The 26801-nt window shown below is 34.9% G+C and overlaps 2 protein-coding genes and 1 long non-coding RNA gene across 8 annotated transcripts; 1 reads left to right on the top strand and 2 right to left on the bottom strand.

Annotated features, from left to right (window-relative positions):
- The first annotated feature begins 4871 nt into the window (after nt 1-4871).
- LOC125654370 (dystroglycan 1-like) lies at nt 4872-13584 on the top strand. Its single transcript, XM_048884321.2, has 4 exons — nt 4872-4971; nt 7584-7773; nt 8657-8849; nt 12250-13584. The coding sequence occupies exons 1-4, from the start codon at nt 4958-4960 to the stop codon at nt 13329-13331; spliced, it is 1479 nt and encodes a 492-aa protein (XP_048740278.2). The 5' UTR covers nt 4872-4957; the 3' UTR covers nt 13332-13584.
- A 292-nt stretch (nt 13585-13876) lies between these two features.
- Nucleotides 13877-14859, bottom strand: LOC130047929 (uncharacterized). The gene is made up of 2 exons (XR_008796745.1): nt 14405-14859; nt 13877-14178 (listed from the first exon to the last, which is right to left on the bottom strand). It is a non-coding gene; the product is annotated as an uncharacterized LOC130047929 (long non-coding RNA).
- A 1924-nt stretch (nt 14860-16783) lies between these two features.
- On the bottom strand, nt 16784-26557 carry LOC125654377 (galactoside 2-alpha-L-fucosyltransferase Sec1-like). Of its 6 annotated transcripts, none has more exons than XM_048884332.2 (3): nt 26215-26544; nt 18163-18271; nt 16784-18077 (listed from the first exon to the last, which is right to left on the bottom strand). In XM_048884332.2, exon 3 carries the CDS (start codon nt 18028-18030, stop codon nt 17161-17163), a length of 870 nt encoding a protein of 289 aa, XP_048740289.2. In that variant the 5' UTR covers nt 18031-18077; nt 18163-18271; nt 26215-26544; the 3' UTR covers nt 16784-17160. The 6 variants fall into 6 exon arrangements, with proteins under 6 accessions (XP_048740289.2, XP_055999681.1, XP_048740290.2 ...); XM_056143706.1 differs by having other exon boundaries at nt 18178-18271; XM_048884333.2 differs by lacking the exon at nt 26215-26544 and adding an exon at nt 20798-20992.
- Nucleotides 26558-26801: the final 244 nt, after the last annotated feature.

Raw genomic sequence — 26801 nt, 5'->3', positions numbered from 1 at the left:
TCCTAGCCCAATGGTGCTTGAGAAGAAGATTTTTTCTATACATTTGCATTCCCTAAGGGGGGGGGGGGGGGGTCATGATTTTCATAAACTTGAATCTGCACCATGTCAGAAGCTTTCAAGTAAATTTCAGCTCTTGTGGCCCAGTGGTTCTTGAGAAGAAGATTTTTAAAGATTTCCCATATATATTTGTATGAAAAACTTTCATCCCCTATTGTGGCCCCACTCTACCTCCAGGGGTCATGATTTGAACAAACTTGAATCTTTACTATGTCAGGAAGCTTTCATGTAAATGTCAACTCTTCTGGCCCAGTGGTTCTTGAGAAGAAGATTTTTAAAGATTTTCTTTATTGTTTGTATTTAAAACTTTGATCCCCTATTGTGGCCCCACCATACCCCCGGGGACCATGATATGAACAAACTTGAATCTTTACTATGTCAGGAAGCTTTCATGTAAATGTCGGCTCTTCTGGCCCAGTGGTTCTTGAGAAGATTTTTAAATGATCCCACGCTATTTTTGTGATTTTTTCCTCTTTGAAGGGGACATGGCCCTTCATTTGAACGAAATTGAAAGCCCTTTACCCAAGGATGCTTTTTGCCAAGTTTAGTTGAAACTGGTCCAGTGGTTCTGGAGAAGAAGTCGAAAATGTGAAAAGTTTACAGACAGGTGATGGACAACAGGCGATCAGAAAAGCTCACTTGAGGCCGGATCAAAAACATTTTTTTTTAAATCTTTTTTTTCTGCGTCTAAAAATAAGGACTGTTTAAATCTATTTCCTTGGCATGTCCGGTGATACAAACCACGATGACATCCCTCCCCAAGAACAGTGGAGAGGGGCTCAGCAATGTTGCCATTTATTCAAAAATTATATGTGAATGCTGAAATATATCATCAGGGTCGGATCCAGGAATTGCGGTTACGGGGGGGGGGGGGGGGCACTTTATGGGGTCTGGGGCCGCCTTGAGGTGGGGGCCCCAGAAGCTCCTGGAATTTACATTTTTTATAGGCTTGAAATATGTCTCCTATTTAGTCATTTGTACTATTTTCTATCATTTTGATAAGGTGAAATTAATAAAATGAGGCATATTTTAAGGGTTTTTCCCAATAAAGTAATTCAAGAAATCAAAAGATTTTGTCATTTATTTCTCCGAGAGTGTAAGAAATCATTGCTTCTTTTATCGTTTAGTATATTTTTATATACAAGATACCACGATTTACCTAAAATTTGAAAATTTTAGGGGGGGGGGGGGGGGGCTTAAATCCGGTACTGATCATCATTGTGTTACAACTAGGATTATGTGTAATATTATAAATATTGTTCTAATTTCGTCTTCTGAAAGATACTGTGCTATAAGGAGATTGTTATATGAATTTCTTTTTTTTTTTAATTGGATATGTGGGAGGGGGGGGGCTTAAATCCGGTACTGATCATCATTGTGTTACATTGTACAACTAGGATTATGTGTAATATTATAAATGTTGTTCTAATTTCGTCTTCTGAAAGATACTGTGCTATAAGGGGATTGTTATATGAATTTCTTTTTTCTTTTTTTTTAATTGGATAGGTACGCAAAATGGGGGGGGGGGGGGGGGGGGGGTAGGGAGTTCGCGCATGTATGTGCAATATTGAATAGTGTTGAATATGCACAAAGTACATATCCGAATTTGATTAAATACCATGTGCAATTAGTTTTGGATCCATAAATTTCAGGGTTACAGTCTGAGAGGTCTTGGGAATACACTAAACAGGGGTGGGATCGCTAGCGTTGGATCCGCCTTTGGGCACATATGCATTGTTTGAAGAAGCTGATGTCTGAGAAAGTTGAAAGCAGGAAGAGCTATTAACCTCTTATTTGATCTCTATCTGTTGAGGTGCGAGTACTTTCAATAATGGAAAAAATTAAATAGTATACCAAATCATATGAATGCAATTCGGTAAGATATATATACATGTATTATTAAAAATTATTATTGATATGTAGTGAGTCTAAAGATAACTCTATACATTTGGGGTGTTGCTAAGACGGGGAATTGAAAATGGGATGGAAAACGGAATTTTTTAAATGCATTAATGTCAGGAGGAGGTCAGCATTTTGTAAAATCAAAAGGCTTGTGAACAAGGGAAGCAGAAATTACAAAGAGAATGGGAAGACATACTCAGAATCCACCGTTTGGTATACTACATACAAATACACAATATCCACATGTATACATAGATTTGTTTTTAGAGCAAAAAATACTGAAACATGTATTTATGCCCAAAGGCGGATTCAACGCCGGCGACCCCACCCCTCGTTTTGTGTGTTTCTCCTGACCTCTGACCTGTGAGACTAACCCTCCGTTCTGAAATTTATGGATCCGAAACTAATTGCACATGGTATTTAATTAACTTCGAATATGTAATTTGTGCTTACTCACCCTTCCCCCTTCCAACTTTTTAAACTTTGTATCAGTCAAGCCGAAATCCTACATCAAAGGGGAGGCGAATTTTATCTATATGTGGTAACTTTCACAAGGGCTTAAGATAACATTTTTAATTATTATAATTAGAAGAGTTCGGTTATACAATCTATTTCGTTTCGTTTCGTAGGGTTTCGCTTCGTTTCGGTATATTTCGTTTCGCACTTTACATGCAGGTGCCCGTACATGTAGCTGTGCTCGCTGAAACAGTAGCACCGTCAACATATTAGTTTCTCAGGCCAAAAATTGAAAATTTTGATGAGACAAGATTGTCCCAAGGGAATAGACCTGTTGAGGTCACATGATATGGGATAAAAAATTTACAATGTGAATATACATGTATAGGAAATAATTGTCAAAAATCATCTTCTCAAGAACAGCAAGGCAATGGTTAGTCCTACTGATGTGCAATCATCGGGTCCCGGGGGAGGGGGGGGGTACATATGTAGGATGGGGCCATAATGTGGAATCAAATTTTATGTGGGAGGGGAGATCTTTGACAAGAACAGTAGGAGCATGATTAGTCATATTGATAGGATAGTGAAGATTCATTGATTCAAGTTCATGCATTTCAAATCATGCTCACCTACCGGGGAGGGGGGGGGGTGCTAAATAGGGGAACATTTGTATACTTTAAAATGTAATATAGGAGAAAATTGTGTACTCAAAGGACAACAAGGCCAGAATTAGGCTTGTTATATGCAAGCATCATGTAGTACAGGTTCAAGTTCGTTAAAATCAAATTGTCCCGAGGATTGGTAATAATGGACCACAATACGAATCGATACAACATTCCACACGTATGAGGAGAAAATTTTAATCTTCTCAGTTCACTTATGAAGGACAGGGCCATTGTTAGTATGCAAACCACTTAAGAACAACAGGTATGGCACGCCAAATTCAACAAAAATGAGCTAAACATAATTTCACAGTTGATAAACTAGGTTTATCGACTGTAAACTATAAGTTTACAAACTGTAAACTATAGTTAACGATTCGTTAACTATAGTTTTCATCCGTAAAACTATATTTAACGGTTGTAAACTAGTTTGCATATATAAAAAAATATTATTGGTCGCATGCTTCTATGTTTAAACTGGTACAATTGATGTCAATTCATAATAGAAAACAAATCTGTAATCTGGGTAAATTTTTAAAAGGTGCTTTACTCTTACGATCTAGCCAAACTATCGTCTAATGTATATGCTGGTTTTTGTTGGTTTCTTTTTTATGTAAACTTGTCTTATAACTCTCTTCATGTATGTCCATCCTCTAATATTCACTCCACTTTTCATACTGTATACATCTTTTTTGTTTATACTTTGTAATTGAATATGTATTATGCTGATGAGCCGTAAGGCTTAAAGCCAATAAACAATACAATACAAATGCTAATCCAAGTTTATCTGTCTTTAAATAAACGTTAACAATAGATTTTGCTGATAAATACAGATTCACATTTGTAAACTATAATTTACATTCGTTAACTATAGTTCACAATTGTTAATCCTAGTTTCACAAATTGTGATACTATATTTATCAGATAAACTTAATAATAGTTTAGACTTGTAAACCGTAGTTTACAATCGTGAAACCGTATAAATTTATCAGATAAACTATGTTTTGCAATCGCTAATGATTGTTTTCATTGTTAATTATAGTTTACGCTTGTGAAACATAGATTATCTGTGAACTATGGTTTACAGATGTGAAATATAGATTAACGTCGTTAACTATAATTTACGGTCCGTAAACTATAGTTTACAGTCGATAAACCTAGTTTATCAACTGTGACACTATGTTTAGCTCATTTTTGTGAATTTGGCGTGCCATAAACAGGGCCAAACATCCTCAGGTAGTACAAGTTCAAGTTTGTTTAAATCATAGTCCTGATAGGAAGGGTGGGACCACAATAGGGGATGAACTTTTGCATGGGAATAACATAAAAAAAAAATCTTCTGAACAAACGCTGATCAATGATCATTAGTCATAATATTAAGGGGGGGGGGGGTGTCTGTTGTTTTCAAGTTATGGACCCTGGGGTTAGGGCGCATGCATGGGGCTAAAATTTGACATGAATGCTTATTAATTATCACATGTATAATTAATTTGATATTTTTGAAAAATGTCATTATTTTATGCATGGTGTTGTTTAAAATACAAGAGTCTGTAGTATTAATGCATACCGAAAAATGTAAAGATCACCTTTTAAAAAAAAATGCATAAAACTATAAACTCTCTCTAAAACTATAAACTCTCTCTAAAACTATAAACTCTCTCTAAAATCACCTTTGAAGTAAATTGTGTGAGGTTGTAGACACGTTATGGTAAGTAAAACATCGTTTAAATAACACATTCGCAAACAATTTGATAAACATATGCGGTAACGTATATATCCGGAATGTCAAATTTGGATTTTAGTTACATACACATGATATCCGGTGGTGTGGTACTGATGCTGACAAAGCTAGGACAAAGAGAGGCATTTTTGGGCTGTAGATGTCTCTAGAAAGGTATACTCGCGCGTGTACTATGCAGAAAGAGGGTCTGAATAAATTGTTAAATTCGGTCTGCTCGAGTAAGAGCAGCTGAAGCCGAAACTTTGGCTTCGGAGATCGAAGGGGAGTAAAGCATCGTGTAAATGAGTCGGCTTCTGATTTTTTTTTTTTTCACTGCATAATTCATGAAAAACAACCACTTTATGAAATTAAGATGCTTTACGGCGTGACCGTGTTTGAGGGTGAAGTAAAAAGTATTGGCATTAGTATGTAGATCCATAACAAGACAAAAATATCCCGAAGTTAGCACCTAACGTATGAGGACAGAGCTCAATCAAAGTATTCTAACTTTAGACATTTTTGATCGCCTATTCATTGAACTTGGGAAACTCTATGCAACTGATGTAAACAGTTCATTGTGACGTCATATTCAGCGTCGGTGTTTACATATTCATAAACATAGGAGACAAGGTGCAATCACATTTCTCGAAACCAGGAGTGATTATAGGGCCTATATGATTAAGAAAATAAGATTTACATGCTTCTACGGATTTTATGAAACATCTCAGAATGACATGAACCTGGGTATACGAGATTTAAAATGGAGAAATACATGCCCATGCGCTAGCTATAGTATTTGAATTGACGCCATTGGGACCAAAATTTTCAAGTTCCATAGGTATATGGTTTAATTTTTCATTAGTTTTCTATATGATTTTACTTTTAAACATGTATATATATGTGTTACTTAAAGGGAGAGCTCTGCTCTCACGGCCCTTCTATCAACTTTACTTAAAGGTCAAATTATAACTTTTAAACTGTAGCGTTCAGACGGGTTCGATTGGCGGTTGCCAGATAGCACGGAAAAGCATTCAGGTGGCCAGGGTATCAAATCCCAGACTGGTTCATTGCATTTTCTTCCTTCCAGTAAGAAAACCATTAACAATGCTGAAATTTCATCATGATCTCTGCGTATTAATTTCCTTCAGAACACTCATGGCTATACATATCAAATGACTGTAAGAATGCAACACACAAAGATTTTGTTCTACTCCTACAAAGAAATATATACCATATGCAGACATATTAATTGTAACAGGTAGGAATTTGAACCTGGGCCCCCTGGATTTCTAGTCAGGTGCTCTACCAACTGAACTATCTGGCAACTGACGATCGAACCCGGCTGACTGCCACATTAATGTCATCACACATTCTCACACATGAAGACATTAACCCCGGATCTTTATCCCCTGGCAGGCATTTTCACCTGTCAGTTCCAGGGGCTGGTCTACGGTTCCAAATATAACAGGAAGGGAGAAAATGTAACAGATCAGACTGGGATTTGATTCTCCCTTCTTGTTACATTTGGTGCCATTGATGACCCCTAGACTTGCAGGTGAAAGTCCTGCCAGAGCAAAAAATAATCTGGGTTGTGTCTTTGAGGGCAAAGACAATTTAGGAGGAAGGAAAGTAGCAGTCAGCAGGGTTCAATCACCGGTGGCCAGTTAGCTCATTTGGTAGAGCACCTGACTTGAGATTCAAGGGGCTCAGGTTTGAATCCCGGTCCGGTCCATTGCATTTTCTCCCTTCCTGTTACATAATAAAATGGAGTGCTGAAAATTTATGTTTGCATTCCAATCATTGTACATGTATCTGTGCAATTGTTGGTCAAAGCTTTAATAATCCATTTAAGAATTAATGTCCATATGTTTTGTAATGAATGCTTTCCGGTTTTGATGTAATGTTAAGAGGAAGAATTACTTCAGAATTATTTTTCCAAACAAAAGGTGTTTTTCAAATATTTAGTGTTGAATACCTCAGTTGACTCATGTATGGCACTATACTGTGTACATGTATATATTTACAATGGGTTTTTTTTTATCTTCCTGTGTAAATTTTAACAATTGTCATAATTACATGAGATGTATACTTTTTACAAGTATAGTTAATTAAAAATCAAAACTATTTGACCAATAATTGGCAATAAATGTTAAGAACACTTACCATGGCAACATTAAAGTGTTCTACAAGTTAATTTATATAGAGCTCTGTCCAGTGGCAGCGTGTCACAAATGCATCTTGCTTGAGCTTGGACAACCAGATATTGTATATGAACAACTATTCCAAAAGATGTCAGGAAAAAAATTTTGTAAACTGGGACCAAAATACATTTTAAAGGGAAATTTGTCACTTTTTAAAAAGTAATTCTACATCCGAACAAGTAAAGGTTATAAAACCAAGAATGAGCAATGCCCTTGATGCCTAATGGGGACAAAGTTTGTGTAAAGGATGAGCCAATTAAGCCAATTATTTCTGATGGATGAATTTAGAATTAATGGAGGAAAGCAACATACAACAACAGAATGAAACAGTTGTTTAAAGATTTTAGTCACCCTTTCACAAATTCTATGCTTTTATGTTGCATTTTAATAATTGTTAAAATTTATGAAAAAAGGTTTCGCTTCATAAAATTCTGGTATTAATTTCAGGTGAATCCTTTTCATATTCTTTTAAGCAAAGACAGCTTCTGTTGTCCATTCTCTATATCCAAAAAAGGTTGTACATGTATTTGTCAATTTTAAACTGCTAAAAATGGCAGGTACTTTAATTTATGTTTAAAATTGTAGGATGGGTTCCATCATGGTTTACCTAACTCTGTCTTGTATTATAATGGTAACCAAACTGTCCGATGCAGTTCAGAATACCATTGCTCTAACTCAGTCCAGGACAGAAACTGATTCCATAGAACTGACTGGGAACACCGGAAAACAACTCACTTCCTTCTTTCTGCTGTCCCCTGGATTCCATGCAGTTCTGGTATGAAGAATTTACATGTACAAAAGGGTATTCAATTGAATAGAACAGCTTCTATTGGCAAAACATCAAAAGAATCGGACACAAGTTTGAAAACTTAGACTCTGTCCAATTCAATTCAATTCAGTTTATTCACTCAAACTAACTATATATTGGTATGTACTTGAATTAGGCAATTTGTCAGAGGTACAGTATAAATTATACTAGTAAAAAGCAAAAGTACTCAATATTGTATCATCAAGGAGGACAGACTGATTCATTTACTATAAACATGCAGAGTACTTTCAAAAATTTCCAGTTTCAAAGACGACACCAATTCACAGAATTTAAAAGTACATGTATTTGGTGTCTATAAGAATTTCGTGTCTAAAACTTTGTTTCTTACATCTGAAAAAGCTTTACATTCTAAAATAAAGTGCATTAATTCACGGGATTGACAATATGAGTTGTCCACAACAAATACAAAGAAATACATGAAGGAATATAATTTGTGTTTACAAAGTATAGAAGTGGGATTATTGTTCATGACGTTGTATATTACACTTTCATATCGTAATTTTAATCATTGACAAAAAAATTATATTATTATTAAAGATGTGTGAAGATATTTTGTACTTAGAAAGCATGTACACAAAAAAAAAATGACATGGTAGCATGTATCAAATTTTAGACTTAAACATGTTGAAATTGAAGTGATATGTTTTAAATCTGCCGTAAAGATTAGATATGATATGGAAGCTTTAATCAGGTGCGTATTGGAGATTCAGAAAACTGAGACTAAGTCCAGAATTTTCCTTTATAGTATATGTATAAAGAAATGCACTGCATACATAAATATACAATATGAAAAATTATTCATGCATGTTTATTTTATTTCACTCTGTAGATAAACAGTTCTGACCCTGCAGTAAATGCAACAAGGGATGGACACATTGAAGTTTATTCCGATAATCCAGGAATTCACAGCCTGGCCATCATCATTCAGGACAACAGGAATTCTACAAACTCTAACATCTCTCAGTCTTGTTCCCCACTTCATTTAAACATGAATTTCAATATTATGAAGAATAAAAGTACAGGTATGTATTTTTGTAAATTCATATTTTGAAAGATCTTCTAAAGTGTCAGTATTTGTCAATTCAGTAATTTTCAAATAATTTTAAACGCTTCCTATTTTTAGGAATAAGCATAAAATTAATCATTACCTAAACAAACAATTAATGTGATATATTAACCGGGGTTGGAACATAAAACTGTCACCTATACAATATCATATATCTAATGATTTAGCATTTTCGTTGAGAAAGCAGACATCATATGGTCATTAAAATCTTTGTGGAGATATTTTCATGTTTCTATAAGAATATTTTTAAATTCAAATTTTATAACATTTACAAGTCAATAGAGAGGTTTTGAAACCTTGATGTGTACCTGTATGTGTAAGATGTAAATACACATACCTGTAGCTGCAGATCTGTAGTTCTCTGGTCTGTCCCAATATTTTCCCAGAGAGCAAATATACAGTTCTACAGCTTAAAATTAACATACACATACGTGTGTTTTTTTTATTTGTTTTTGTTGTTGTTGTTGTGGTTTTTTTTGGTTTTTTTTATAAACATGTATGTATACAGGTAATAACAACAAATATCCTTAATTTGGTTATTTATCTATCTTAAAATAAATAAACTAATGATTACATACATCTATTAGATAAATGATCTAAAAACTATATTAATAAATATAATTTAAAGTACTTTTACATGCTCATTCTCTTTTTCTTTTTCTCTCACTTTACACTTTACAACTTTCTCATCTCAAGCATTATTTTTGCATGAAACTATAAATGAATTCTTGAGAAAACATAAATGAATGTATGATACATGTATCACATGTACATTCTGAAGATTAAGTTTGTAGTACCAGAATGTCATACAAGAATTCCTTCCTAAACTAGAGAAAAGCTAAAAAGAATTATTTTCTTGTATTTACAAATTGTTGATCAACATCACCATGTAGATATATGCTAATTCTGATGGTTGGTTTGTTGTATATTGTTTAATGTCCCTCTCGAGAATTTTTCTCTCATGGAGATGTCACCACTGCCAGTAAATGGCTACAAAATTGAGGCCTATGCACGGCCTTTGAGCAGGGAGTGATCTTTATCATGCCACACCTGCTGTGACACGGGACCTCGGTTTTTTACGGTCTCATCCAAAGGACCGCCCCATGATGTACTCTCTTTAATACACACCCTATTTACAGGACTCCCCCCTAATAAAGTTTTAAAACTTCTATGTGAAAGCAAGTTTCATTCAGAACAATTTATAAACAAGATATAAATTGACCCCTACTATCCCTTGAATGTTTCAATGATGACAACCATAAGCATTGATGACAATGTGTGTATTTTATTTGTGTCCATGCTAAAACTAACATGTTCCCGAGTACACAGAATGATTTAACACTAAGGCATGTCCCAAGATGTTAGGTTTCCCAATAGCATGATTCTGTGTAAAACACCATTAAACTTACAGAAGTGTGGGCATTCAGTGATTGCAGCAGAAACAGAATGAACAATATTTACTTTTCCCATTGTTGCAGTCATCGTGGTGTGATATTGCTAACACAATATATCAATTGATTCTTGCAGATTTGTCCAAGTCTCTGTGCATGTTGCATGACAAGGTTGGTTAGGTGTAGATTCATTGGTAATGGTCAAGGCAGACAGAGAATGCGTATAGACTGCTATAATGGCATGATGTTGGTCCAAATGTGAATGGCTGATACGGTAAACGCACAACACCAAATAATGGCAGTGTAAGTAATGTGTCTGTGTTCCTTTGAAATTTTGTGTCGATGAAATAACATGAGTGTGTTATTTTGATGTTGTGTGTTGATGAAATAACATGTGTGTGTATTATTTTGATGTTGTGTGGCGATGAAATAACATGTGTGTGTTATTTTGATATTGTGTGATGATGAAATAACATGAGTGTGTTATTTTGATGTTGTGTGTTGATAAAATAAAATGTGTGTGTGTTATTTTGATATTGTGTGTTGATAAAATAAAATGTGTGTGTGTTATTTTGATAGTGTGTGTTGATAAAATAACATGTGTGTGTTATTTTGATATTGTGTATTGATGAAATAACATGTGTGTGTTATTTTGATATTGTGTGTTGATGAAATACTGTAACATGAGTGTGTTATTTTGATATTGTGTATTGATGAAATAACATGAGTGTGTTATTTTGATATTTTCTGTTGATGAAATAATGTGTGTATTATTTTAATGTTGTGTGTTGATGAAATAATGTGCGTGTTATTTTGATATTGTGTGTTGATGAAATAATGTGTGTGTTATTTTGATGTTGTGTATTGATGAAATAATGTGTGTGTTATTAGCCGAGTTGCAACGAAGCTGAACTCGGCTATTGGTTTGGTGATGCGGGTGGGTGGGCGGTTGGGCATCAACAATTGGTTTCCGGATGATAACTCGAAAAGTTTACAATCTAATTAACTTTGATATATTGTTGGGTACCAGGTAAGGAAGACCCCTATTGATTTTGGAGAAAATAGGTCAAAGGTCAAGGTCAGTGACCGAATATAGAATGAAAATTTCAGAAAAATTTGGTTTCCGGATGATAACTCAGAAAGTTTAAATCCGAATCAAATGATACTTAAAGATATTGTTATGTACCAGGTAAGGAAGACCCCTATTGATTTTGGAGAAAATACGTTGAAGGTCAAGGTCACAGTGACCGAAAATAGATTTAAAATTCCAAAAAAATTTGTTTTCCGGAGGATAACTCGAAATTTTTTAATTTGAATCAAATGAAACTTGGATATATTGTTGGATACCAGCAAAGCAAGGCTCCTATTGATTTTGGAGGGAAAAAAGTTAATGGTCAAGGTCACAGTGACCGAAAATAGATTGAAAACTTCAGACAAATATGGTTTCTGGACAGTAACTCGAAAAGTTTAAAACTGAAATTAGTTCTTCACAATTATAAATATGCCACATCATTCCTAACTTTACAATGTATCCCATGCAACTCGGCTCATGCATTGATTTTTTTGATGTTGTGTGTTGATGAAATAACTTGTGTGTGTTATTTTGATATCGTGTGTTGAAATTATTTCTGAAAGTGAAATCTTTAAAAAAAAAATTCTTATTTTCAGAAAAAATGATAAGTACAACATTATTACACAGCTGAGACAGTAGTTTCCTTGTTGATATTTACAGCCACCTGTTAAATTGAGTGACGAACATCAGATGAATTAAGTGGTGGTCTTCAGTTAATTCATATAGTGGCCGCCAGATAATAAAGTTAATTTACGTGGTGGCCACCACTTAAATTAGAGTCAATAATACTCTGGCACCTACTGCCTTCCATAGATATTCTGATATAATAGAAAATACAACAAAAATATATACACGTACTTGTAATATCTAAATGAATTTCTTATAATTTTTAGGTTTATGTGGAAAGTCACCTGATCTTAAGAATCCTCTAGACTGCATTTCTCTCACTGTGGGCCAACTTTTTCGCTTGAAACTGAATTCCAATTATTTCTACGATGTAGAAGATGGGAATACTCGACAGCTATCCGTTACCATGACAATGGGCAATGGTGATCCATTACATAGCAACCAATGGATACAGTTTGACGCATATAACCAGGTAATATATGGCTTAGCCTTAAATGAATCCGAGAAGACGGATGAAGTATTGCTGGTGATTGCGGAGGATTCCTGTGGTCAGTCCACATATGATGCAGTGAGTGTTGATGTTGTCAGTAAAAGTGTCAGCGAATTTAACTACCCCATCAGTGGATACTTTGTGGAGTTTTCAGACATTCCTGTTTGCCCTATAGAGGATCTGATCAACTTGTATGTGTTTGTCGAGGGCCTTACGCTATGGTTCAATGACAGCAGGGAAGTATTTATAGCAGACAGGGAAAACTGTACGCTTCGTTTGTTAATGGTAAACCAAAAGAAGGAGATTTCATTTCATGGGAGAAATAATGAAGAGGAGAGAAATGTATTTGATGAAAAGGGGGAAATCGCAACAGAATTTTTATGTTTTTTTATGCCAAGTTTCAAAATTACAAAATTTGAACCCTTCGTGCAAAATTATTCCTTAGGAGAAGAAGAAGATGATAATCATTTTGTTCAGTTTAAATCGGACATCAATCACTGGTTGGAAATAGTTCTACCCGTTATAATCATTCTCAGCATCTTTGTCCTTGTAATAATCATTCTATACATCTGCTATACAAGGAAGAAAAAGCTGTACGTTTTACGATCAGAAAAACCCACTTTTCTGGAGGAGAGAAGGCCAGTAATATTTCAGACTGAGGTCCCCTTGGAGGACCCCACGCTGAATCCGAGAACTCCTGTCATTCTGTCCCATTACGACGAGGTCCCATCCTCAGAGGTGGAGCTGTTAGATCAGAGGTCCCTCCCATCCACCCCTGACTACACTCCTCCCTGTACCCAACCTCCACCCTCCTACAGAATACCACCACCCTACACAGGCAGCCACCAGTACTGGTAGTCTGTGTGTATCAATGCTCAATAGTGCTGAAGGTACTCAGTCACAGCTATATACACTGCTAGTGGTATTTAAAATGCTTAGTACTGCCGCCACCATATACAGTGCCACCGGGTAGTGGACATTAGTACAGCTGATACTCAATACTCAGTGTTTACATGGTGTTAACATTAATAATACATGTACTATTTGTGATACTCAATGATTTGTTTACATTTGTCACCACCCTACAAAGTACATGTATTATCGTGATTCATCAGTGTCTGTCATCTTTATTACGTAACATTATTTACAAATATGTGAATCTTACCACAGGAACCAGTAATTTTGTCTGTAACAATACATACATGCCAACTTTTGAAAATCCCCATGGGGGATTTTGCGCGCGACGACCTTTTTTCAACGCTCAAAATTCACGACATTTTACCATGAAAATAAATATTTGTCTTTTCAAATAAAATATCAATCAAATCATTGTTAATGTATCATATATTAACACAACATCAAATGTGTTTGACCATTAACTATATAAAAAAAACTTTGAAAGATATACATTAATATTTTATTAAAATCATCTATTCAGCAAAAAATCTTCTCCAACAAGTCACATACATAATATCAAATAATATTTAAGGTTGCATCCTTTTACACCATACAATAAACATTGGCCGGTCTATATATCAAAATTTAAATTAAAGCACATGCATTTAGGTACGACTGCAAAGGCGATCTTGCTTGTCTGTAAACATGGGCTTGCAGAGACTGGTGGAATAATCTGCATTGCAACCAAAAAAAGGAGTGATCTGCCCTGCTATGAAGTTTGCGAACAAAACCTTTGCACCCATGACATCTGAAATAATTACCAGGAAAAAAAACCACATGAAAATATTCCGTTTTACTTGTAAATTAAGGCTACTTGCTAAATAAAAAATTCAGTACAGACTTGTGCGAATTACGCATCACAAAGTATATTTAATGAATACTACACTATATAGACTATATAATACATCGCTATAGACGGATAGATTTGGATAGCCTATATTATTATAGTTGGAAAAAATATATACTTGACGTACCTTATTGCAAATTTTGGATGCTGTCAGCGAGAGGCGGAATGTCCGATTGTTTGGTGGTGACACTAACATCGTTGTCATTCACGTTTGTGTAAAGGATAGGTCAATTTGAAATCCGTCTTCCCGATTAATTACTATCAAAACATGCTTCGTACTGTCCAATAAACACCCCGACACAGGCAGACCAACCCGACACCATGCGACACAGGTAAACAGCAATGGCTGACTATTGTCCCGATTTCTGATTGGCCAGTTCAGAAATGACGCGGGATTTCCAATTCTGGTCACGAGATTTCACGATTATCCCGCTTTCAAACTCGTTTTCAATCGTGAAATCGGAAATTTTGGTCGGAAAAAATTTCAAATCGGGATTTTAGGGTAATTTTGCTTTCCCGATCGGGAAAGCGGGACCGGAGGGTAAAATCGGGAAGATCCCGCCTAAATCGGGAAAGTTGGCATGTATGACAATAGCAGGGGTCTATACCATACCACCGCCTAATCAAAAACAAGAAATGACAAGTTTTTAGTCAAAACTTCCCTGGTGTTTTTTAGGTCACCTTAGTTACTCAGGTGATCTATTGGTATCTGTTTTCGTCTGTCGTGCATTAACATTTGAACATTTTTAACTTCTTCAAAACTTCATGGCCAATTGTTACCATTTTTGGTGTGAAGCATCTCAAGGATAAGAGGAATATTAATTTTGAAATTTATGACCTTACCACCCCTAGGGCCTCATGGACAGGGCAAAATATGTTTTTTAAAAAGGCCATATTTTCACAAATCTTCTTCTCTACTCCCACACATGTTGGGAAAAAAAACTAAATTAAGGCATGGTTATGATGTCCATGCAGTTCTCTACTTACTTAGTACTTAAACTGTGAAATTCATTGTTCCTGGGTCAGGGGTTCAGGCCTTATGGGGGACCAATATGGCCATATATTGAAAGTGTATTAAATCTTGGAAAATCTTCTCTATTCCCATATATATTTGAGACAAAAATGAATGCATGATTATAATATGCATGAAGCTTTCTACCTGGTCAAGGGTTTAGGCCCTTGAGCAGGGCCAATATGGCCATAGTGAAAATGGATTAAATTTTGGAAATCTTTACTCGCATATAAATTTGAGAAAAACTAAATGCATGATTATGTTGTCCATGAAGCCCTCTATCTAAATTGTGAAATTCAAGGCTCCTGGGCAGGGCCAATATGGCCATATTATGAAAATGTATTATTATTTTTAAATTAGGGAATGTTAAAATGATTTATGTGCTTCAAACTTCCATTTTCCCTTCTTCTGTAATTGAATAGCAATTATATATAATTTTGAAGATCATAAACATGTGGACAGAAGACTCCATATTAAGGCTTGTATGCAAATATGAGACTCCCTGTAACAATGGGGTATGATACTCAGGTGACTGTTAAGGCCCGTGGGCCTCTTGATTTATAAGGGAGTGGTATGGTGTATACCCCTATTATTATCATTACAGACAAAATTACGGGTTCCTGTTATCATAAGTGTATTTCAAATAGTTATAAACATTCAGAGTCTCGTAAACCTCGTTATTGCACGAATGGGTCAATCTGTCTTATATAGGAGGAATGGATTTGTGTTGTGTACCTTAGTTACAGACAAGTTTTAATATTTATGATGTTTGCTTTATGTGTGGATTCTGTTGCAGCATAATGAGATAAAAATTGGTCCACTTTATATCCAAAAAGGATCATTCCATCATGGGTACCACTGTTATAATGACTTGAGAAATGATTTATGATATACACCAGGAATTATGCAAGAGGTATTCTTGTCCCCATATTGTACCGGGCTCCTTATTGGGTTTGATCGCACATGTATTTGTAACCAAGAAATAGAAATATTTTTTCATATACATTTTTGTTTTTTTTACAAAACTAGTTAAACAAATCTATTAAAATTTCCATGACCATACCAACATGCATGTTCATTTTACATTCTGTAGCTGTGCTTGCTGTATGAGGTATAAATTTCAAAAGATTGCAAATTCATTTAAAATTCATCAAAGTCCATACTTGAATGTGTCTGTATGTAACATATTGCACCTGTATAAATGATAAACGGGATAGTTACAGTTTTTATTTCTTTTCAAATCTTCACACGACCCTCTGCTGTGAAAACAAATTGTTTTGTTTGCTCTCATGCATTATCCTGACAGCATAAAAAGTAATATACATGTAGTGCCCATTAAACTGCGTTTGAGACTTATGATAATCTGTATATAACGCACCCTGCACATGGCGGGACTGACATAATATACCAAAGTGTGGCGCTGTCGGAGATGACATCAGAAAACTATGCCATTCTTGCTACACTGTAACTAAGCATATCAACACAACGAGAACCCAACAACTATGCATTTTATTTTTTTTTAAAGAGAGAGAGAAATAGACAAGAGATGTGGGGATCCCGAGTTCCGCAGGAATTCAATGCAGCCAGTGCTGGCGCCGTTAGCATACGTTATCTGGATAGCTGGGTCTTGCTTTTTGTATGCTGGTTTAGAAAAAAAGCCTTTTCGGAATTTTTTAAATAGAAAAATCGGTGAAAGTTATCAAACCCACACGTTTGTTTGACCCTCCACTTCCAGCTATTGCTTTCCATAGTCCCTTTTCAATGTTATACCAAAGCATCGAAAGTTGATTAAACACACGCACACGTATGAATTATGAAAACATATATTATGCATCTGATAGGCAGAATTTGAGTATGTGTACATACACCACTCATGTCATGGGGATCCACCCCGGATATATAAAATTACTGACATCGTGATTAAAGTCTCTTGCATACAATGATCCAGGGGCGAATACTGGTTTGTAGTACACAGTTGTCCCCCTTGTCATCCATGCCACCCACCAGCCGAAGGTTCCCACAGACATGATTGTATGGTGCGTCAGAGATAGGAGAGCCATGTCTTCGGGGCCCGAGTTTCCTACAGAAATGTGCACGTTTGTTCTATTGATCATAGCCTGTTTGGTCCATATCAGGTCATCCGAGGCAACGATAAAGAAAACGCTTGGATACAAGTCCTCGAAGTATTGGATTGCGTTCTCATAATAGCTGACATTTGGTGTTATTTGGCCATAGTCATTGACATGTTTAGCCGTATAATCCCCTCTTCTTATATGCACTCCCACTAATGTTGAATTACTGGAGACAAATTTTGAGGTATTTAGAATATCTCTTAGCTGTTTTTGAGCTCTTTCTGCTATTTTATCCTGGAAATGGAACGCTTCCCTAAGACTGTTTTCATGTTGAATCCAATATTTCCAGGATTGGAAATACCCATTGAATTTAGCGCTTTGGTATATTGGCACGTCGGTAAGCCTGTCATCGAACGAGCACGGCCATCGTTCTGTGTACGACGGGATTTTGTCACAAGCAGCGCCGTCCTCACCGATTAGTTTTAATGTTGTTCTATTGATTTTAAACACGTCTCCAGGCTCAAATGTGTCCGGAATGACGGGATATAATCCTTTAGATTTAGATATACTATGAAGAAATGCATACTGAAACATCAAATTCCCAAGTCGTCCTCGGACACTTAGGCAAGCTTTCGGCGTGATTCTGGATGGCACTTTTCTATAGAACATCAGATGGGAAACGACCAAAAAAACCGCTGTCAGGGACAAGCCGATCCCTGTCAAAACAAAAAATTCATAATTACTAAACACCTATATATTTATCCTAATATGAATGATTATGTACATGACGAATGGGTTTACCTTCTATATCCTTACCAATTGAAACGATATATCCATTTCCTCATGAACGTGAACAGTGTGCTATGGATTTTGATAAATATAGTACATTTAACTGCTGGAAATACTCCGACTGAAATAAAAGTCAAATGTAGATATATAAAAATGAATTACATTGAGGGTATGAACAGCAGCGCTTCATTCACACCAGCAGGGCTACTTAACGTGGAGCGTGCTGACGTAAAGCATGGAGATCCTACAAAGTCTACATCGTTATATTGACCCGAAAATATGTACGTCAATGTAACTTTCCATTTTCCGTACATTGCATAAATTAGTTCATATTGTTTTCCACGGGCTTGTTGAATATTGTCAAAAGTTCCAAAATTTCAGAAGATATAATCTATGCATGTACTGTATGAAAAGATGGATTTGTTTCAGACATCCAAACATTTGACAATGAATAGATTGTACAGTAGATTGGTTCACATTTCTTGACCCGTGAGCATGTTTTACACCCCCCTTGGGTACAACTGTACATGGCAATTATAAATACATGTATTTACATTTTCAATGTTTTTGCCTTTGATATTCCCACGAATTGTAATGATGGCCATTTCCTCATGAATGCCTTGCAGTTGTAAACAATGCGCGTATATGCTTGTAAACAGATATAATGTGTCTGTTTTAATGACGGGGAATTCCGACAGAAATGAAATAAACTAAGAAGAATTGTTTTAGCGAAAACACTAAAACTGATGTCTCCCCTTGCAGTTTCCATAGGTTTTAACTTTTTCAGGGATCATCTTTAAAGTGGAAAATTAAGAGTTACGGTACATAATTTACAGTCACCTATATATATATATATATATATATATATATATATATATATATATATACACACACACACACACACAATGTATATGTCCTTCAACCAAAGAACAGTGTTGTGAACATGATAGTAAATTAAACTTACCAACATACCAAAGATCAAAGACTTGTGTCAAAAGACAACTTACGGTCTGGACAAATAAATGCCAAAAATTCTATTATTTGACCTTTACATAAAAGGTCAAATTTCATCAAACATGGTACCGATACACTGTCGTGCCATGGTTTACCCACATACCAAATATCAAAGGCCTATGTCAAAAGACAAAACAAAAAATTATGGTCTGGACAACATAAAAGCCCCAAAATATTTATAATTTGACCTTTACATAAAAAATGGTACGCTACACACTGTCTTACCATGGTATATCAAAGGCCTAGCCAAAAAATCTTTACATAAAAGGTCAGAAGTCATAAAAAATGGTACGCGACACACTGTCTTATCATGGTATACCCATATATGAAATATGATCAAAGACCTATGCTAAAAGACAAAACGTTATGGTCCGGACAAAGAAAATGTCCAAAAATTCTATTATTTGACTTTTACATAAAAGGTCATGGTCAAAGGTTATCAAAAATGGTACGTGACACATTGTCTTATCGTGGTATACCCACATACCAAATGTCAAAGGCCTATGTTATCAGACAGAAAAATTATGGCCCGGACAAACTTTGTATGATATGATATGACATGATTTATTTTTCCAAATTAGGGCCCTCTTGGGCATACAGCATACATGATTGTTAACATTTCAATGTGCAATGTTTATTTTAAAAAATGATGATAAAAAGAAAAGAACAAAAAAGAGCAAAATATGCACTATTAGTATGAGCAATGTTCATACATGGGACATTTTGAACATGATAATACTTATTTGTATTACATGTAAGTACCACCGTGTATCCTAATGCATAACAGTCAGAAATACCCACAGGAAAAAAATATATATATACATGTACATGACAACACTACATGTAATAATAATAAAGGTAGTATAAGTATATATGATTAATACTCCACTGTAATGCAAAAGATACCACGGGACGGTGCATTGGTACTAGGTCAACATGTGATGTTTATAATGAGTGCATAACTCTGTGGACGAGTGGTTAGGCCGTCAGACTCTCGACCAAAAGGTCGTGGGTTCGAGTTCTGGCCGCGGCAGGGCTGAAGTTGTGTCCTTGGGAAAGGCACTTTCATGAATTTCCTCACTCCACCCAAGTGTAAAAGGGGTACCTGGCTATAGACAGTGAAAGATATTGTTAGAATGTTAGTGCTCTAGCGCTTGTAATTGCAGCTTTTACTGTATGCTTCCTAGGAGGCTGAGAAAGTTCTAGATTGATATAAGGTCTGCCGGGGTAATAATGTAAAAGCGCTTTGAGCAGCATACGCTGGATAAGGCGCTATATAAAACCAATCATTATTATATTATTATTATAACAGGGGCGGATCCAGGAATTGTAGTTACGAGGGGCACCATGCACTTTATGAGGTCTGGGGGCGAAGCCCTGGTGGGGGCCCAGGGGGCGAAGCCCCCGGAAGCTCCTGAATTTTACAGATTTTATAGGGCTTGAAATATATCTCCTATTTAGTCTTTTAATTTTACAATTTTCTATCATTTTTAGGAGGTAAAATTAATAAAATGACGCAAATCTTAAGGGTTATTTTTTGGAAAAAATTAAGTTCTCCCAATAAAGTAATTCAAGAAATCAATAGATTTTGTCATTTATTTCTCCGGGAATTGAAGAAATTATTGCTTCTTACATTGTTTAGTACATTAAATCCGCCACTGCATAAGAAGAAAAATTCACAATAAAACAGCCCCCCACCCACTTCCGGGTAGGGAAGACATGATAAGAAATAAACTTCATCAAGCTAACGCGCTTCTTGTAGTATGCCGATGTGAAGCGACGCAACTTTTTGTGTGTAATGAAATGGACTGTCGAACCCAAAACCCGCTGCGAACGGAACAGGTGCTTTGCCAGGAGTGGCATGAAAGAGCAAAACAGTATATATATCAAATATGCTCGTTTATTTCATATCAAATTAAAAGTGCGTATTTTCATATATCTAATGCTGTCTTTGTTCGAATTAATGGCTTTATATCTACCTTGTTACCCATGGAAACAAGATATGATTAAGGATTTATTCCGAACTAAAATGTTGGAGTTTACACGTACAATACAGGTGTGGTAAAGATCTAATACCCAATGGTTCAATTTTGCAATAATTTGTTATCAAAGTTCTCGAGTGGAGGATCAAGGTGGTTGAATTAAGCGCAGATGAAACTCGTAAATCAAAATCACCATTATGTACAGGAGATTCATCCAGGTTCTTACTTACAGCAATTATATAATATTACACTTCTTGATAGTCGGACATGATTTCATATTGGCGCCTGGGTACACCTTCTAAGCTACTAAATTTTTAAAACGTAATTTCTGTCACACTTATTAATGACGTCAGAGGTACCCAGTTCATGGTACCTTTCTGGAAACACTTCAAGAATTTGCATGCTGGTTATATTAGAATTTCTGTATCTACAGAGTAAGGGGCTGGAGAATATTTTGTGGAACCTTTATGGTACAATGATAAAATAAGGGTACAACACACTCACACACATATATAATAATCACAACTAGGTACTGGAAATTTTCGCCCCAGCCCGGGGTCGAACCAGCGACGTACGGCACCCACCGCCTAGCAAGATTGTCAAACCAGTGCGTAAGTCCACTCGGCCATGTTGCTCAGTACTGATTCTCATATAAAACAGCAAATTGAAACTTTGAAAAGTTGAAAAATAAACTTTGTAGAATGTTGATTTCTATTATTTTTATGTGTTGCTGATTATATCATAGATTCTTACTAAAAAGATCTGCAGCTCAGGACGAACAGAAAAAAAGTTATGGTTTCTAAAATGGAGTACTATAAAATGCCAGAAGTAATTTACGAGGCCATTTTGTATTGTATTTAGCATGATATAGGAAGAAAACCCAATATAAGATGTGAAAATGTTTTAATGAAATCAAAAGACAACATTTTAAACTATGCAATCAAATCAACATAAACCAACATTCAATGATACATGTATTAATATCTAATTCTTTTGTAATCATGAAAATTATTTCAAAAGAAATATGTTTTGTCTAAACTTTGCACAAATTTTTAGAATAGATAATGAAATAGTTTACTTACAAAGAATTCTTTTCATACACTCTTCAATGCTTTTGCTTCCCGAATTTTAAATGATAAAATGTATAGCATATCTCTGAAACATTCAGTAAAGGTGTATGACTTTGATTTCGCCATCTGTAATTTACGAGTCGATGTCTGATTAAATCATCAAAATATTTTATTTTGGAACTTTTAGATAGTAAATCAAATAGTATATTATGTATTTTTGCAAGTAATAATCATTCTTATACTATATATAGACATTGAAGAGTACAAATTTTACAAATCTACTTTTAATACAGAAAGATAATTTTCTGTAATTTACGGGACAAAAAACTGATAGATTTACTTTCTTTATTGGAGATCTTTTTGCAGGAAGTAAACCAGATTTGATAAACGTCTGTATATCAATAAGTCAAATAGATCTATTAAAACGTGAAATCATTTAATTACATGCAGAAAATAAAGTATCTTGTGTAGAATAGATTTTGTTGTTAAAGATGTCCGTATACCTCTAAGTCAGACATTAACAGGGAATAATCGTCTCATATAATCAAAGCTTTTTATTATCCAGTCATTAATTTGTTATATTATAAATTAAAATAAAACATGATTAGACCATACACAATCCTAAATAAAAACTAATCTAAAAATGGAAACCATAAACATTAAGGTAATTTACGAGGCAGAGCCGTAATTCACGTGACATAATGACAATGCCATTTTGTTTACATCTGCATGCCTATTCGACCGACAAATAGTGTTCCATACAATATGAATAAATCACATTATTGCATAATAAGACAATTTTCTGTTTCGATACACAAATAAATAAATATGATAATATAATACAGTCAGAAATTATCCTTTGGCTTTGAATACAACATCGTCCCGCCTTTCAACTTTTTTGTAGACTTCTTGGCCGTATGACGTAATAAACACGCATGTTTTTAAAAATTTAAAAGCTCCCGATCTCGATGTAATTTTTAAAATAGATATTCTTGATGGAATATAGTTATACTAAAATTAGGACTCGTAGATTACGTCCCGTATATTACTTTTCTCAACATAAAACTGTTCAATTTCCATATTTTTTGTTTATATCAAAGTGAATTTTGATTTTTTAATTTCTAAACGATCTAAAGAAAAAACAAACACAAGTAAATTGTATCACTTCCAAGTAGTATGCCCTGTAGGCCCGTCCCGTATGATTACTTTCTTAACCCAGCATACTGACTTTTGTGGATTCTCGGTTTAGTAACTTTTTTATTGTTAACAGCTTGATGGAAATGTTTATGATATCAAATAAAATAGAAAATATATAACTGATAAGAATATATTCTGCCTCTTTCTGAAGCATAAAGTATATTGAATTTTTCAGAAGTACATTGGACTCGTTGATTACATGTGATTTGGCGACAAAGTTCATCAGTCCTTTATTAATTTGGAGTTACTTATAACGTACCAAACTTCTTTACAAATTCAACTATCCATTCCAATCTTACGTAAACACACACTGTTTGACCCGAATATGTGACGTTTATTTTTATAACCTGGACTTGAACATGAACCACTCAAATGACGACAAGGGGTTTTCGTAGTACTTTGTACTTTGGACTCCCGTTCTTAATAAATTCATGCTGAAATGTAGTTCTTTTGATTTTTTAAATTTGTTTTTATATCTTCCTCAGAAATTTTCTCGCCAAATGAATGCGGTATTTGCTATATTATGTTCACGATTCAACTATAAATACTGGCGACATGGTTTTGCTGTTTTATATGAGAATGAGTGCACAACGACTTGTGGCCGAGTGGACTTACGCACCCACCGCCTAGCAAGATTGTCAAACCAGTGCGTAAGTCCACTCGGTCACAACGACCCACCGCCTAGCAAGATTGTCAATCCACTCACATGGCAATGCATCATAATTTTTTATCTTAAAAATGCAGAGGATTGTGGACAAATTCTGCTTAAATTAGTATCCCATAAACTTTTATTTACAAAATGATATCAGCTCTACATATATACACACATACATACATATAACTCAGATGCGTCATTTATAAATTATTTTCTTTGATATTATGAAAGTCTACAATTTTTTTTATATATACATATATAGTATGCGCTACGGTTAATTTCCATTAAAATTATGTTGTGACCATGTAATCGCTGCGAATCTTGCTCAGTAGGGAAAGTAGGATTTATTTTGATGCTGTTATAATCGATCATTGTTTGTGAATAGTATCCTCAAAGACAAGGTTCGACATTAACGAAGCTAGGAATTTTTATGACATTCACAAGCATTTAAAAAAAATAAACCCGACAATGCTCTCTAATTATATGCACTTCATATTTCAATGCTATGACATCTACATGCGCTGATAGAGCGATTTATTGCATGAACTTTGAAATGTAGAAAACGCGACTGATCTGATCATGTAAAAATAAAAAAAGGGGTCTTCTCTAGTACATCTTAAAATAGTCTTAATTTTGTCTGAGGAATATTTGCATAACGTCGACATAAAACAGATGTATTAGTGTCATTTTTACTAACTTTACGTTACCCCCCCCCCCCCCCCCCTCCCCTCCTCTAGATCCACCACTGACCGGGCTTTATACTTTATATTGTCCCGAAGGTTACAGTTGTAAACAAACATCAAGCAATGGAACAAGGAGAGGGAAATTATTTCAAAGATGTAATATATAAGACAGGTTCGGGCTAATGTAACACGGAATTTATGACGAAGCAGGACTGTGGAAAACCCGCCGGGATATTGAAAATAGTATTGAATTTAGAAAAAAAAAACTCAACATCTTAATTTCTAATAAATGTGATACTACAATACTTGACAAATAAATATAAATATCATTTTTGGGCTGGAATTGTATCTTATTCATGAAAATGCTCAATGCACTCTTCAAAAGTTGTACAATTATAAAACAAAGTGACAAATCGCATTAATGAAATAATTCTTTTTAATCTGTTACCATGGAAACAAAGCCCGGTGGGTAGTAATTCTATATGCTTTCTTAAATATTTATGGTCCAAATATTATTTTTAAAGTAAATTTTTTCTGACGTAGATCTTATAAAGCTGTTCAATATACATTTTTTGTTGCCATGGCAACCAATTTAAATTTTATTCAAGATATAAAAAGTGCTATTTTTTGGTGTTTTAAAATAACATTTTTCTACCAATTAGTATAATCTTATAGATAATACTCTTTTTAAAAATTATACCAGCTTTTTACCCCATAAGTTTGCCTCGTGTAGTTTTTATACCACTAGTATTCCCTTTTGTACAAAGATCCCGAAAATGTAAAACATCACAAAAATAAGCCCATCTGATCAAAAAACAACACGGGCGAATTTTTTTAAAAAGTCAATTTTTAAAAGATAAATTCCTACTGAACATACTGATATGCAACATGTCTTTGTTCGCTACATGTCAAAATGTCGCAAACCTTACCTTAAATTATATAGTCCTCATTCTTATAACTACAAAATGTGTGTATCGGGATGTATTCAAGTTGTAAAGCAATATCACAGGGAACGTCAAGTCACCAAATATTCACTCCGTAGTACTGAATTGTACATAATATTAAAGTATGAGTCTCAAATCGGAACAACACAGCTGTCATTTATTGCTTTTTAGGAATTAATGGTATATATGTGTGAGAGAGAGAGAGAGAGAGAGAGAGAGAGAGAGAGAGAGAGTTGGTTTTCAGCAAGACTTCCATTTTATAGAGCTAATGTTGGAAAATTGTATTTTCAAAACTTTCGATCTTCATCAAATATAAGGTTTTACTTTTCTCGGATACCCACAGTAATATTGATTTCGTCTTAAGCACGAATTGCGAGTATTCGATGCTCAAGGAATGTTTTCCTGGATACATAAATAATTGAATAATAATTTAATAAGTCTAATAATACAGAATACAATATTATACATACATATCTACGCTGTAAATGTATTTTTTAACTGAGTATATTTTTTACTTACGGAGGTAATATTTTGGTACTTTCCGCATTTCTTATATCATATCCTGAACACATGAGCACCGTAAACACGGACGACGAACTATTGTAAAGTGCACATTTCCGTACAATCTTGAAATCAATAAGTCAAACAATTTTATCTGGACACAAAGGGTCTGATAAACACATCTAATGTATGATTACAGCCCACTCCGGGTTTGAATCTCGGGTAGAAACCAGACACATGTTGTTTTGCATGTACAAACAATTTAATTTGCATGCAAAAATAACGGAAAATGAACGTTGTCAATAAAGTGGAGGGACAGTCCCTTGGTTCTACGCGCCTGGTACCTTGGTATATTAAGTACACATTAAGTTTTTTCGTGCGCGAATCTGTCGACATTTGATATCATGAATATTTATACAACTTTGTTCATTATTAACAGTGCAATCGACAAACAATAATGTTGTTAATATTGCATTACACACACACATAGATTAATTACTAATTTAATGGAGAGGGAGGTTGCAAGAGTTTCACCCCTGAGAGAGAGAGAGAGAGAGAGAGAGAGAGAGAGAGAGAGAGAGACACGCCAGATTAAAAGTGGCGGT

The sequence above is a fragment of the Ostrea edulis genome, chromosome 7, assembly GCF_947568905.1.
Source record: "Ostrea edulis chromosome 7, xbOstEdul1.1, whole genome shotgun sequence".
NCBI lineage: Eukaryota > Metazoa > Mollusca > Bivalvia > Ostreida > Ostreidae > Ostrea > Ostrea edulis.
The sequence above is the reverse complement of the archived record's forward strand: the minus strand, read 5'-3'. Positions and strand labels throughout refer to the sequence as shown.

What these genes read in the sequence shown, in the direction of transcription:
- LOC125654370 (XM_048884321.2), top strand. An exon ending in CTGGATTCCATGCAGTTCTG is followed by an intron (nt 7,774 to 8,656) that starts GTATGAAGAATT and finishes TTCACTCTGTAG; the next exon opens with ATAAACAGTTCTGACCCTGC. An exon ending in TATGAAGAATAAAAGTACAG is followed by an intron (nt 8,850 to 12,249) that starts GTATGTATTTTT and finishes TATAATTTTTAG; the next exon opens with GTTTATGTGGAAAGTCACCT.
- LOC125654377 (XM_048884331.2), bottom strand. Translation starts at nt 26,242, where the DNA reads ATGCGGAAAGTACCAAAATATTACCTCC. An exon ending in AGTACCAAAATATTACCTCC is followed by an intron (nt 18,078 to 26,214) that starts GTAAGTAAAAAA and finishes TTGTTTTGACAG; the next exon opens with GGATCGGCTTGTCCCTGACA.